We start from the raw sequence: 15,260 nt of genomic DNA, 5'->3' as shown, positions 1-15,260 counted from the left end.
AAAAAAAAAAAAAAAAATACACACACACACATACACATTCTTAGAATTTTTCATGCAAAAATCAAGGGGTTCGTGAATCCCTTATAGAGATGGATCTCAGGTTAGAACTCCTGTTAACAGTGGGAAAAAAAAGTTGGTTATAACCAGTCAACACTAATGAAATTGAGTGCTTGTGTAAACTTTCTGTAGGTTTGTTATCTATTTTGCAATGCTCTGCCTTTTCAACTCTGCCATTGTAGTATGAAAATAGTGATAGAAAATACATAAATGAATGAACGTACCGCTCTGTTGAAAAAACAGATTACCAACTTCAAGTTGGCCTTTGGATTGTAGTTTGCCTACCCCTGTTTTATATTATTTAGGAACTTTTTCTAATCAGTACATTACTTGTGACATCAAGTAAGGTATATCTTGCTTAAATGGTAGCACTGGTGGTAAGTAGCCTTATTAATATACTTAATGTCAAATGCTTAGATTAAAGCAAACATGTAGAAGAAGAAGGATACAGCTGCTGGTGGAAATTAGGGAATTTCTGTATGCAGAACAGTTGCAGAGTTTCTCAAACTTGAATATGTATGCAAATCATGTTGGGAATCAGGTACAGCTGAATAGAGCCTGAGTCATTTTGGGATCAGTAGATGTGGGGAGAGCCCAAGATTCTGTACTGCTAACAATTCTTCAGGAAATACCCATGTGGCTAGTTCCTGAAATGCAGTTTGAATAGCAGGATACCGTGCGTGAGGAAAAGGCAAAATGTTGTACACAGAAAAAAATTTAGTTGGTTAAGGACTGAAACATCCACAAACACAAATTTCCAGTCTCAGTGGTAATAATTAATGAATAAATTTGTTACTTGAACATGCGATGAATAGTAGGCACCCAGATTTTCTTTTAGCTTTTTAGCTTAAATGTTAAGTTGTACCTTCAGTATTGCTAAGAAGTTCTTCAGAATGGTCTAGTTGCTACTTTGTCAGCTGATATTTTACCTTGACGTTTGGTTCCCCCAATGTTCTTTTGGTGCTTGTGATTAGTGGTTGTCATTTAATCTTTTATTTCCCCAATAATTTCCCCATTTAATCTTTTATTTCCCCAGTAGTTATTTATTTATTCCCCAGTAGTTATTTATGAATAATGAGCCATTATAGGATGCTTAATAGTTTCTTGGAGGTGAATATAATGTTGATTTTATTTATTTTCCTGAAGGAGGGTAAGTTGAAATATTTTGAATTGTTTTTGTTTTTGATTCTGGACTGTATTTTTGGAAAAAGTTTATAATTTGGGGAAAAGTAAGAGAAAGGCCAAACACCTATATGCCTATCACCTTGTTTCAACATTTTTCTTTAAAATTTTTAGAAAATAGCTTTATTGAGGTATAACTTCTATACAATAAAATTCAACAATTTTGAGAGATGTATATAGTTGTCTAACCACTACCGTAGTAAAAATAGTATAGGACATTTACATCAGCCTATAAAGTTCCTTGTGCTCTTTGCAGCTAATTCAGACTACTTTCTGATTTCCATTTTCATTAATTTTTTGACCCATGGGCTCCTTAGAAGTGTGTTAAGTTCCTTAAGTTCCTAATGTTTGGGGATTTTTCCAAGTTTCTGCTGCTGATTTAGTTGCACTGTAGGAGGAAAACATGCTTTTATTATTTCAGCCTTTCAAATTTTATAGAAACATGCTTAAAGATCTAGAATTGAGGTCTGTCTTGGTGCATACTGCATGTGCCCATGAAAAGAATATGTATTCTTTTGTTGGGTGGAATATTTTGTAAATGTTAATCGGGTCGAGTTGTTTGATAGTGTTCAATCCTTATTTTTTTTTTTCTTGCTCAGTGAAGACTGTTATGATTTCCAACTATAATTACAGATTTGTCTACTTGCATTTCTGTCAGCTTTTTCTTCATGCACTTTGAAGCTCTGTTATGTGATATGCATTTAGGACTGTTACATCCTTTGGGTGCATTATGAAATGTCTGTCTTTATCCCTCAGATTTTTTTGGGGGGGGTTGTTTGTTTTAAATTTACTTTGATAAAACTGCAGCCACTCCAGGCTATTTTTGGATCAGTGTTTGGATGGTATAACTTTTCCCACCTTTTTTACTTTAACTCATCTTTTTGTATGTGTTTAAAGTGTCTTTTAGACAGCATGTATTTACATTTTCTTTTTTGAAAAATAAGAAAATTACTTTCTGTCTTTTAATTGTTATGTTTAGATTATTTACTTTAAATGTAATTATTTATATGACTGAGTTTAAAACTGCCATCCTACTATTTGTTTTCTGTTAGTTCCTCTGTTCATAGTCTTTTTTTATTCCTCATTTCCTACATTCTTTGAGATTAATTTGCTTTAAAAAGTGATTTCATTTTATCTCTGCTATTGGCTTATGTAATATACCTGTTTATTATATGTTTTTAGATGTTGTGCCTGGGTGTACAGGATACATTTGTGACTTATCAATGTATACTTTCAAATAAAATACCACTTGACTTATAGTATACTTCTGTTTCTCTCCTCCATCATGCTCTGTTGTCGTACATTTTAATTGTATGTGTGTCATAAATGCCACCCTACATAGTGCTTTTTAAGTACAGTCACTTAACTCTGAAAGAGATTTAAAAAATGAGAAAAGAAATTTTAAAATTTTCTCATATATTCTTCATTTCTGGCACTGTTCTTTGTGCCAACACAGATTTCCAGCTGGTATATTCCTTCTGCCTGAAAAACTTTAACATTTCTGCAGTGCAGGGCTACTGGTGATGAATTGTCAGCTTTGATGTCTGCAAAAGGGTTCGTTTTACTTTTTTTTCTTTCATCTTCATTTGTGAAAGATATTTTTGCTGGGTATAGAATCTTAGGTTGAGATTTTTTTTCTTGTACTTTAAGCATGTTGCTGAATTATCTTCTGACTTTTGTAGAGTTAGCTGTCATTTATACCCTTGTTCTCTGTATGTAATGTCTTTTTCTCTAGCTCCATTGGTCCTAACCCACCCACAGCTGATTTTAAGGTTTTTTTGTCCCTAGATTTCAGCCATTTGCCCATGATTTGCCTCTAAGTGGTTTTCTTTTATATTTATGATGCTTAGAATTTGTTGAGTTTCTTGGCTCTATAGACTTAGAATTGTATCTTTCACTTTTTCCCATCATGTTTGTTTTCTTGTATGTTTTTATAATATTCTTATAATGTGTTTATAATCATTTTTAACTTGTTTGTATACTAATTCCATCATCTCTATTATTTATGTTTCAAATGTCTGATTTTTTTTCCCTCTGGTAATTGGAGAAAAAATATTTTCCTGATTCTTTACATGCATAGAAATTTTTTTTATTGAGTTATAGTCATTTTACAATGTTGTGTCAATTTCCAATGTAGAGCACAATTTTTTAGTTATACGTGAACATACATATATTCATTGTCACATTTTTTCTCACTGTGAACTACCATAAGATCTTGTATATATTTCCCTGTGTTATACAGTATAATCTTGTTTATCTATTCTGCATATGCCTGTCAGTATCTACAAATTTCAAACTCCTAGTTTGTCCCTTCCCACCCCCTAGTAATTTTTGATTGGATGGATCATCATTGATTTTTACTATTTTTGTGTGTTTGATTTTGTGTCTCCTTTAAACACTCAGATTTGATTTTTTTTTTTTTTTGGTGTAAAATTAAACTACTTGGAATTAGTTGAATCCCTTGGAAGATGGCCTTTAAACTTTGTTATGGTAGATCCAGAACAACCTTTAGTTTATGGCTAATTTTACCCCATGAATAAGGTGATGGTTTTCTGAAGACTTTACCCAGTGCTCCATGTATTACAGGTGTGTCTTCTCTGGATGGTGGGAATATGAACATTTCCGAGTTCTGTATAAGCTTTGAAGATTCCTCTGCTTACTTTCTTTGTGGTTTATTTTTCTGGCCTGGGACAGTTGATTCTCTCACATGATCAGATTTTTACTCAGCCAAACATGTAAGGGGATCCCTCCTCAGGTCTCTGAGCTTCCTTTCTGTGTAGCTTCCTCTTCTTTGGTACCCTGACCCACAAATTCTAAATGCCTGCCCTCTCTGAACTCAGATATCTGGCTCCTCAATTGAGTGAGACCAGCAGCCTCTGTTTGGGTTCCTTCACCCTGCACATTGACCTAGAAACTCCTTTTAGGTAGTAAGTTGGGCCAGTTGTATGTCTTAACCTCATTTGTTTATCCTACCATGTATTTTTTCTAGTTTTCTAATTATTTATGGTGGTAGGTTAAAGTTAGTCCCTTTTCCTCCATTATAGTCAGAAGTGGAAATTGATAGTAATTTGTGTCCCTTTCATTTTTGACCTGTCATGAATCACTTCAATGAAAATTATGCATGTCACTTTACTGCTAAATACTTCAAAATACATATCCAAAAATTCAGATTCTTTTCCTACTATATAACCATGATGTTGCTATATTGAAGAAAATTAACAGTTTGTCCAGGATTGTTTCCAAGTGTTTTTTGCTTCCTTCTCAGTTGGGTTATCTTGTCTTTTGCTTTGTTGTTGTTGTTGTTGTTGTTGTTTTGCTGTCATATGTTTGGACAATGTCATGTTCATGGTTGTGTGGCTCTTCTCTGTCCTGTTGTTTTTCTGTGATGTAATGTGGGTAACTTCTTTTTTCCTTGTCTCTGAGACCAGTGTGTTTTTTTCCCTTCAAGTCACAGTTTGAGGGGCTGATTATTTTATGTTTTACCTACTTTTCTGGAGTCATGGGATCATGATCATATACAGCCTTTTTGAGAATTCCAGAGTTCTGTTCTCTAGAGGTATTTTTTTTTAAGTGAATTTTATGAGTTCTGAAGGTTAGGGCCAGCATCAGGAGTCCAGTGTGGTATGCTTTTCCACTTTCTCATTAGAATATTCTGTTTATTTCCTTGGCTCCTTGTTTCAAAGATTATGCTACTAAGTTATACCCAGTGTTGTATTAGTACACTGGCTGTCTTGAAAACAAGAAAAAAGTTGTTCTGATTTGTAGCCTTTTCTAATTTCAGTAGTGTAACTACTCCATCCATGGTTGATTTCAAGCTGCCAACATAATGCCATTGAGCATAGCATTGGGAAGAGAATTGGCACTCATGAGCCTAATCAGCCAGCTCTAGGACACAATGGTTATATCTCTACTTACTTGGTTTCAGTTCTTGGGGATTTTTTTTTTTTTTAATGTGGGAGGGTGGACTGCTTTTTGTAGTAGTTGTTGTTTTCCCCCATGGTTCTCCCTTTGTTTCATTAAGTATTGGAGGGAGAAATTATAATACAGTTTCATTCAATACATAATCTTCAATAATTTTTTATATTACCGAGATTGTATTGTAAATACTGATATTTAGGCATAGTTAATACAGAAGCTTTAAGTCTTACGTAGAAGATGATAATGAAGTGGACTTGTTAACTCTATGTCCTTGGGTAGCATTTTTAACTTTCTCAGTTAAGCACCGTAAGTCATGTTTTATCTCAATTATAAAGATTCGGAAAATCATTACTCAGGTCCTTTGCAAATGAAAGTAAACATTATGTTGCTTTATAAAATTCCTCTGTGTGTGGGACAGAGGAAAGATGACTTTGTTTAATAACTCTCCCAGAATTGTTCCTGCCATGCAAATAATTGAGCTTTAATCACATGTACTTCAGCAGAACAGTCATAGCTATTGTTTTAAGTTATCCGAACTGGCAAAATACTTTATCTGCTCTGTGACTTAAAAAGTTCACTTTCTGGTGCTGAAGAAGGAGTGGAAGCAGTAACTTTGCAAAGTTAACTTTGTGCTGTGACTGCTTAGTCCACTTAAGAGAGATACAATTCAGTAGTCCTACTTTGGTTTTCAAAATGAAAGAAACTACCCTGAAGTTCTCACACTGCATCTTCCTTATTCTTGATTTTTTTCTTGATTTTTCTTTTGTAGGGGATGTTTTTTTTTTTTAAAAATCCAGCTATAAATTTAGAGATATTTTTAAGGAAAGAAAAATACATTAGCATGATTCAATTATTTAGTCTTGATTGAAAGTTTCATACCACTAGGCTTTATTTTCTCTTCTACCCTGGCTTCACTATATTTTCTTTGCTAATTGTAAAGAAAGCTATGCATTCTAGTTTAGGACTTCATTTCTGTCACCTCTCTTTAGAACAGTGCATTTGAAAGCATGGTGAAGTGACTCAGTTGTAGTTTAAATTGAATGGTTTTTGCATGCCAGCCTTTGTGCTAAGCAGTTTATTTTCATTTAAGGTATTCATTGTTGTTTCTATTTTACAGATTAAAAAACCCCTGAGATTTTCAAAAAGTTAAATAATTATCCAGCTCATGTAGTCATAGCTAAGAAATGTCAGAATTCAAACCCAGTTCTGTCTTTATTCCTGAATGTATGGCCTCAATGTGTACATATAGGTCTCAGAGAAGTGTGGGAGAAGGAGGAAAAGGAGGAGGAGGAAAGGGAAGAGATGGTGATGACTATGAATAATTCATTGAGCCTTTACTGTATGGTAGGCACTTAGTTAATTGCCACACATGACTTATATCATTTAATCCTAACAGCCTTAAGAGAGAGGTATTCTCCTATTTTAAGGGTGGGAAACTGAAGCTGAGTTTTCCACTTAATCAGGGAAACAACCCAGTAAATGAAGGTAATGGGATTCAAACCCAGATAATTTTTTTCATTCCAGTAAAAAAAATGCTAATTGTGGAATTTACTATCTTAATCATTTCTTATGTACAATTCAGCAGTGTTAGTAAATATATTTACCTTGCTGTGTAATCTCCAGAACTTAAATCCAGATGATTTAAGAGTTTGTATCCTTAACCATATAGTGACTAGCCACTGACTGCATACATAAAAAATTTAGTGATGAAACACTTAGGGTTTATGCAATATATTAGGCAAATTTATGAATTAAAATAAAAAATTAAATTAAAAATTGAAATTTGGTGTTTGTTTTATAAAAAAGGGCAGTTTTCTGTAGGAAGAAATTATACCTGATTTGTTAAGGAATCACTGTTTCTGACTTCTGCTCATGATGAAGATGGAGAGACCAGGGACCAGATTTATCTTTCTGCCTGAAAAAGAGCAAGAAAACTAGGGGAAAAACCAGAGAAACAATGGGTTTTAAGACACTGGTCGCTAGATAGTGAGGGACATTGATCCCTGAAAGAGGAGAAACAAATGAGTCAAGACCTATGATGGTTCGAGCTTTTGCCTGTAAGAAATTTCCATCTCCAGTGCTATGAGAGGGAACCTCGGTGGAGGGCAGCAGAATTGATGAGATGGAATGGTACCAAAGCAGCTAGAGTTTGCAGACAGAATATCAGAATTAAGAGCACTGCATAGAGAGAGAATGCCTGAGATCTGCAGAGGGTTTCCCCTGGAGCGTTGGGCAGAGTACTAGTCAGTGTGCTCATGTGAGGAAACTATGAGAGACCAGGGAAAGAAACAGTGCCCCATGTCCACTTAGTGCAGGAAATAGTGCCTATTCTCACTGGCCAGACCGAAAAACTCATGATTTGTGGAGCACTGGATAGAGTACTCAGATCTTGACCTCAGTGGTGGAGAATAATTAGCCCTACCCTGAGCATGGCTCCAGACTTAGGTAACAAATTATAAATGCAAGACCCAAAAGGATCAAACCATTTCTAACTACCTTTACTTTGTCCTATAACAAAGCCTAAGAATATTTATAGGAATACAGAAAATGTCCAGCACCCAGCAAGGTGAAGTTTACAGTATCTGCCCTCCATTCCCTGAAAGATTATTCAGAAAAGATTATATCCTGCAGTGAAGCAGGAAAACAATCCATAAAGAGAAAAATAAGCAGTCAATTGGAACCAGCCCATAACTGACCTGGGTATTAGAATTAGCAGACAAGAACATTAAAAGACTTATTATACCTATATTTCATATGTTTTAAAAGTTAAGTAGAGACATAAAGGATATAAAGCAGACAAATCTAACTTCTAGAGATAAAAACTACAGTGTTTTCAATGGGAAGCACACTGGATGGCATTAACAACAGGATTAGATGTTACAGAATATTATTGAACTAGAAGACATAGCAATAGAAACTACTGAAAATGAAACTAGGAGAAAAGAAGTTTTAAAAAATATGAGAACACCATGAGTGGGCTTTGGAAAGGTTTGCATGACCCAGTATACTTGGAATGCTTGGGTAGGGGTGGAGCGGGGAGAATGAAAAAAAAAATTGAAGAATTAATAGTTGAAAATTATGAACCCACAGTTCCAAGAAGTTTACTGAAACTTAAGATCAATAAATATAAAGGAACTAAAGTACTTTGTAATCAAATTGCTCAAAACCAGCATTAAAGAGGAAAATCTTAAAAGCACTAGGGAGGGAAAAGACATTATATTCAGAGGAATAATGGTAAGGATGACAGATTTCCTGTCAGAAGGAATTCAGATGAAAAGGTAGTGGAGCAATATTTTAAACATTTTTTTTTTTTTTAAAAAGCAAGCCTGTCAGCCTGGAATTCTATGCCCAGTGAAAATATCTTTCAAAAATGAAGATGAAATAAAGACTCTGAGACATAAAACAGCTGGAAGAGCTCTTCACCAGCAGAGGAAATGTTAGCGGATTTTATCCAGGTAGAAGGGAAAAGATACCAGATAGAAATATGGATCCACACAAAGGAATGAAGAACCCTGGAAATGAGAAATATATTTTTTCCTGTTATTTAAATCTATTTAGAAGATAACTGTTTGTTTAAATCAAAACAATAACAATATATTGTGGAGTTTATAAGATTTAAGTAAATAAAGTATATGGTGACTATAGTCTAAAGACCAGGAAGAGAGAAATGAAAGTACAGTAATGTCAGGTTCTTATACCTGAAGTGTTACAATGTCACCTGAAGGTAGTCTAAGTTAAAGATGTATCCTGTAAGCCCTAAAGCAACCACTAAAATAACCAAAGGGTTTTGCTAATAAGCCAGTGAAGAGATAAAACAGAATTTAAAAATAGTCTCAAAGAAGGAGAAGGGAGCAAATAATAGATGAAACTAATAGAAATCAATAGCAACATGATGGATTTAAGCCTAACCTTATTAGTAACTACTTTAAATGTTTATTAAACACCCCAATTAAAGGGCAGAGATGATCAGATTGGATAAAAAAAAAAAAAAGACCCAACCTTATGCTACCTACAGTGAACTCACTTTAAGTATATAGGCACAGATAAGTTTAAAGTGAAAAGATGGAAAAAGAGATACCATGCTAGTCAAAAAAAAAAAAAATAAAAAGATGGACTGGCTATATTAAAGTCAAACAAAGTAGATTTTAGAACATAGAATATTACAAAGAGTAAAGAAGATCATTTGATAATGATAAAAGGTAAATTAATCCAAAGGCATAATAATCATTAACATTTATGTAATAATAGAACTTCAAAAATCAATTAAGGAAAGGATTGCAAGGAGAAATAGAAAAAGTCACAATCTTAGAGATTTTAATACCCCATTCTCAATTATTGAACAGGTAGATAGAAAATCATTAAGGATAGGAAGCTTAAACAACACTGTCAACCAACTTGAGCTGGTTGACGTTTATAAAACACTATGCTCAGTAAGAGCAGACAGTGACATTTCTATAACACGTGTCCATTATCAGCAGAATACACATTCTTTTCAAGTGTGCATGAAACATTTGCAAAGAGAGACCATATTCTTGATCATAAAATGTCTCAAATATATGTAAAAGGATTGATGTCATACAAAGTGTGTTCTCTGGCTACCGTGGAATTAAATTAGAAGTCAATAAAAGAAAAATAACTGAAAAATGCTCCATTTAGAGTTTAAATAATGGAGTTCTAAATAGCACATGAATCATAGAAGAAATTAAAAGGGAAATTAGAAAGTATGTTGAACAAATGAAAATGGTAACATAACAGAATTGGTAGGATGCTGCTAAAGCAGTATTAAGGGGACATTTATAGCACTAAGCACATGGATTAGAAAAGATGTCTTAAATCAATGGCCTTTGCTGAAGAAAGAAGGGCAATTAAAGTCACAATAAGCAGTAAGAAAGATCAAAGTGAAAATGGAAAGATAGAAAATAGAAAAATAATGAAGGAAAATCAAGGAAATAAAAGTTGGTTCTTTGAGAAGATCGGTAAAATCCATAAATCTCTAGCTGTCCTGATCAGGAATGCAAGAGAGATGATGTAGATTACCAGTATCAGTAATGAGGAAGGTAACATCATTGCAGATTCAGAAGATATAAAAAACATAATAAGGAAGTATTATGAACAACTTTATCTCCATAACTTCAGCAACTTGTGTGAAATGGACAAAATCTTACCACAGCTCACTCCAGAAGTAGATAACTGGAATAGCTGTCATATATGAAATTGGAATTGTTATTAATAACCTTTCAAAAAGAAAACCCCAGGCCAAGATGGCTTCACTGGTGAATTTTATCAAACATTTAAGGACGAAATATCAGTTCTATATAAATTCATCCAGAAAATTGAAGAAGAGTTAATAATTTTCCAACTTTTTTTTACATTGATACCAAAACTTGACAAAGTACAAGAAAACTACAGACCAGTGTTTCTCATGAACATCAATAGAAATTCTAAATAAAAGTATAACAGATTGACTCCAACTGTATTGTAAAAGATGATGTATGATGACAGATTTATTTCAATAGGGCAGGGTTGGTTTAACATTAGAAAATAAGTCAATTTAATTTGCCTTATTGATAAATTAAAAACAAAAAATTATATAATCTTCTTAAGAGATACAGAAGGAGTGGGTGACAAAAGTCAACATCTGTTCCTGATAGTTTTTATCAGCAGATTATTAATACAAGAGAACTTCCTTAATCTGATAAAGTACATCCTAGACAAACCCATGGCTAACCTCAAAACTTTTGTGTGTGGTTAAAATTCCCATTACAATAAGCTTTTTAAAACTGTGAAAATGAAATACTAGGATTAGTGAAGCTGTTGTTTCTTACATCTTTTTAGGTATTTGAATAATCATGGAATATTAGAACTCAAATGGGCCTTCAATATGATACTAATTCTGTTTACTTTTTATAGGTCAGTATGGAAATCCTTTAAATAAATTCATTAGACATTATGAAGGATTATCTTATGATGTGGATTCATTACACCAAAAACACCAGCGTGCCAAAAGAGCAGTCTCACATGAGGACCAGTTTTTACGTCTAGATTTCCACGCTCATGGAAGGTGAGTAAATTTGTTGCTGTGTCTGAAGTTCCCATATATTCACTCTAAGTTTAGAGAAGCAATTTATACCCTTAATTTTCCTTCTCTAATGGAAAGGTCCCCATTTGGAAATTCAGCCTACACTGGAATTTGGTGTCCACTTTAAGCATTTTTTTCTTTTCATATGGATTGTCCTTTTTATATTGTTAAGGAAACAGTCACATTTAAATGTTTTAAGTTTATGAATCAGATCCTCTATTGTATTATTAGAGAATATGTCTTTAAAGAAGAGTCTGTGTTTGTAGTTTCCCTATTTCTTAATGTGTTTTAAGGTCTGTATATTTCTTTTCTGGTGCCAGCAGTGAAGGTAGCTAGTTGTATGCCATTGAATAAGTCATTTAATTTCTCATTAACTCAGTTTTATTACCTCTAAAATGACAACTTGTAGATAGATTACTTACTATACTGCTCAATTCTCAGAATTCTTAAGGAATAAAGAATAGGGAGGCAAGGGAGAGAGGTAAAAATCATATTTATTTAGTGTTGTGATGTTCTAGGTACGTAGATGATTTATGTGCATTTTCTTATTAATCTTCTCAACACCCAAACAAGGTAAATTATCTTTTTATATTTGAGGAAACTGAGACTCAGAGAAGTTAAATAACTTCTTCCAAGTTACATAGCACAGATTATTTGACCCACACCTGGCTAACTCAAAACCCCATAGTTTTTCCTTTGTTAGGGGTACTTAGATACAAAATCTTTGAGAATTCTTTGTCAGACTCTCTGTGTTGCCTGCTGTAATTAATAAATTATTCCTTTTGTACTTTTTCTGTTGCTGTAACCCTGATTTATTATTCAACTCTTAATGGGTTTCCCAGCTTCCACTCCATTTATCATTAAAGCTCACCTTCGTACTACTACATGATGACTCTTCCTTAAATGCTTCCTTTTACATGTCAGCTTATTGCTTTAAGTCTTAAATTAATGATTGTTAGCCATTTCTTAACTTGGCTTTCAAGATTCTTTGTAAGGCAATTCAAGTCTATTATTCTAAACTTACTGTACTCCATTTCCCAATATTAAGTGTCTCTTTCACTCAGAATGGTCTTCTGATTGCTGAATATACCACGTACAGTTTGTTCTGTGTATCATTTAACTTAAATACATTCCGATCATCTTTTAATACACAATTCAAGTTCTACTTTTTGAAACTTTTCTTACACCTTCCCCTGAACCTTTAACTTACTTATATGTACTGTTGGCATTTGATTTGATCTCTTTTTCTTTTCATGTGTGTATTTCTTGTTTATTTTTCTATAACTGTGTTGTTTGTTCCTCACAGGCTGGCTGCTAATATTTAGTGTGTCTGCTCTTTGCCCTTGTAGTACTGATGCTCAGGAAAGATTTTAATGGATGAAAAACAACAGAAAATTAGATATGCTTTGAAACTTGAAGTGTTTTGCACATGGAAATACATGCATTACTTAAGTGAAATTAATTTCCGTATTACAAAGTAATGATCATTGTAGAAAAACTGCTTTCAAGTTATAAAATCTACTTTGATTTGAAGGGGGAAAAACATTCATTTCAGGGTCTGTTTGCTCTTCTAGATAAAAATTTTAGTGACAGCAATTGATGTAAATTTTTTTATTACCCTTAACTTCAGATATTTTTGAATTATCCATTCTTTATTGGTACCATGAAATAATAAGCAATCATTAAGCCTTCCTAAGTTTTTAGTGACTATCTCAAAATGAATTTAATGCTATGTTGCAAATATAGGGACTGCCAAAAGAAAAAGATTCTACCTGCCTTTGTTTGGATACCACATTTCTTTTATATCATTAGATTTTTACTAGCTCCATCACCTAATTCATACTAAACATGTGGCAAAAGCAAATCCCTAGCCCCTCTTGTTTTTCTGTATGTGTGAGAGTGAGAGAGCGTGTTATGAGTTCTCACTGTTATTTAGTCATTGTAATAGGAGCAGCAAGATAGACGTAAGTCATTGTATAAGAAGAAAATGTGATATGGTGCTTTAGAGATAAAATGCTATAAATATTCAAAGGAAGGAGAACTTACTTCTGGCTAAGGCTCTCAGCAAAGGACCTGGAGTCAGAAAATCTCATGCTGTATATAAGTGGTTATCTTAGGTACTTTTAATAGAAATCTGTTTAATTAACTATATACATATATCACATTTGTCAGAGTAGATCTGAATTCAGGTGTTTTATTTTATTGTCTCAATTACTATACTTATATATTTAAACTGTCTCAGAATTTGTGCCCTAAAACATGGTCATTTCACTACCTTCTAACATACCTCAGTTAAAAACATTATGATCTGATAGTTTTAGTTCTCCCTTTCCTTGAAACAGGCTTGCAAAATGACCTCGGTAAGTATGATTATAGATTTCCCGCTTAATCTGTCCTCCTCCCCTGTCATATACAAAATGTTAGTTTTGGGTACTAGCACAGACTCTATGGGGTATGACTCTGTGTGTGTGTGTGTGTGTGTGTGTGTGTGTGTGTGTGTATGTGTATGTATTAAAGTTATTCTTTGTCTTGTGTGTGTGTGTGTGTGTGTGTGTGTGTGTGTGTCAGTATTAAAGTTATTCTTTGCCCTGTATGCCTAAGCACATAAAACTTCTTTTAACCTGGATTCCAAGTTTGCAAATAAGAGCGTATCACATCCCAAGTTTACACATGTTAATTTTAAACGAAGAAATGTCAAGATTCTTTAAGCCTAATGTCCATTTTTGAGAATTCCGTGAAAAACTGTCACTCTTTTTTCTCTTCCAGTCTTGAGATGTAATTATATAGCACTATATAAGTTTGAAGTGTACAGCATAATAATTTGATGCATATACATCATAAAATTATGTTTTTTTCTTATGTGTATTTAAACCCTTTCCTTTTTATTTTGTTTTTCATGATGTACTTTGGGTAGTCATCTTTGTTTTCTGGTCTTCTCACCACTTTGCTGACTTTACTTCCTCTGAAACATTTACATTTGTGTGGGCAGCTACTTAGTAAAGAAGCTCATGATTTTATAGGAAGTGTATGTATTCAAACAGCCATAACTGGTTAGAGAAAGGAATACAGTGATAGTTTGGAGACTGAATGAATAACTTGACATGAGTTATCAAGAGATTTCTTTTGAGCTTCAGGTTCCTCATTAGTAAGACCTTGAGCTTTGGATGAGATAATAATGTTTAAGGCTTCCTCCTACTTTAAAATTCTGCAAAATATGTTAGTAACACCCAAGTAACTAAATTTTAAAAAATCAAAACACTACCTAGTCAGTGGTAAACTATTTTTTTCTGCTTTTGTGTTTGATTATTTAGGTACATAATCAGTAAATCAAAAATTGTTTCTATCTACTAGTGTGATTTGTATGTAGTATAGAAGATACCAGAATTTTATCTTAAGTATAATGTTTTGGAGAACTTAAAAGTTCCTTTTTTTTTTATTTTTACAAGATAATTCTTCCTATAGCCTTAATTGTACATTTACAAACTGTTCAAAGTAAATGGTCAGATATTTGATTGGAAGTTTTCTGTGCAGTTTGAGACTGAAGTTCTCCCTACTTCTGAAACATGAGGATGTCAAGAATGTGTCCCAAAAAAACTGTGAAAGGGATAAATATTCTCTTTGGATCCTGGCTGGGGTTGAATGAATTAGTCTGGAAATGTCTTATACTTTATATTTGGCATATCATGAGTAGGGTAGCAGAAACCCAGGATACTTTTAACTCTGTATAACTTTTTTGGATTGACCTTTTTTTTTTTCAACTTTTTTTTATTGAGTTATAGTCATTTTACAATGTTGTGTCAAATTCCAGTGTAGAGCACAATTTTTGAGTTATACACAAACATACATATATTCATTGTCACATTTTTTTTCGCTGTGAGCTGCCACAAGATCCTGTATATATTTCCCTGTGCTACACAGTACAGTCTTGTTTATTTATTCTACATTTTGAAATCCCAGTCTGTCCCTTCCTACCCCTGCCCCCTTGACAACCACAAGTTTGTATTCTATGTCTATGAGTCTGTTT

General features: G+C 33.4%; 1 protein-coding gene across 2 annotated transcripts in view; it reads left to right on the top strand.

Moving 5' to 3' along the window:
* Positions 1 to 15,260, top strand: part of ADAM10 (ADAM metallopeptidase domain 10) — a 108,219-nt gene that overhangs the window by 16,773 nt on the left and 76,186 nt on the right. The window contains exons 1-2 of one of the 2 annotated variants that reach the window (XM_074366203.1): positions 5,266 to 8,612; positions 11,068 to 11,218. Coding sequence is in view for 1 of the 2 variants with exons in the window: in XM_074366202.1 (XP_074222303.1) it covers positions 11,068 to 11,218 (151 nt within the window). In the remaining variant the exon portion in view is untranslated. Of the gene's footprint in view, positions 1 to 5,265; positions 8,613 to 11,067; positions 11,219 to 15,260 lie in introns of those variants that run through there. The other variant, XM_074366202.1, reaches the window with a different exon arrangement.

This window comes from Camelus bactrianus, chromosome 6 (assembly GCF_048773025.1).
Source record: "Camelus bactrianus isolate YW-2024 breed Bactrian camel chromosome 6, ASM4877302v1, whole genome shotgun sequence".
Taxonomy (NCBI): domain Eukaryota; kingdom Metazoa; phylum Chordata; class Mammalia; order Artiodactyla; family Camelidae; genus Camelus; species Camelus bactrianus.
Note: the sequence above shows the minus strand (reverse complement) of the source record. Positions and strands in the feature narration are given on the sequence as shown.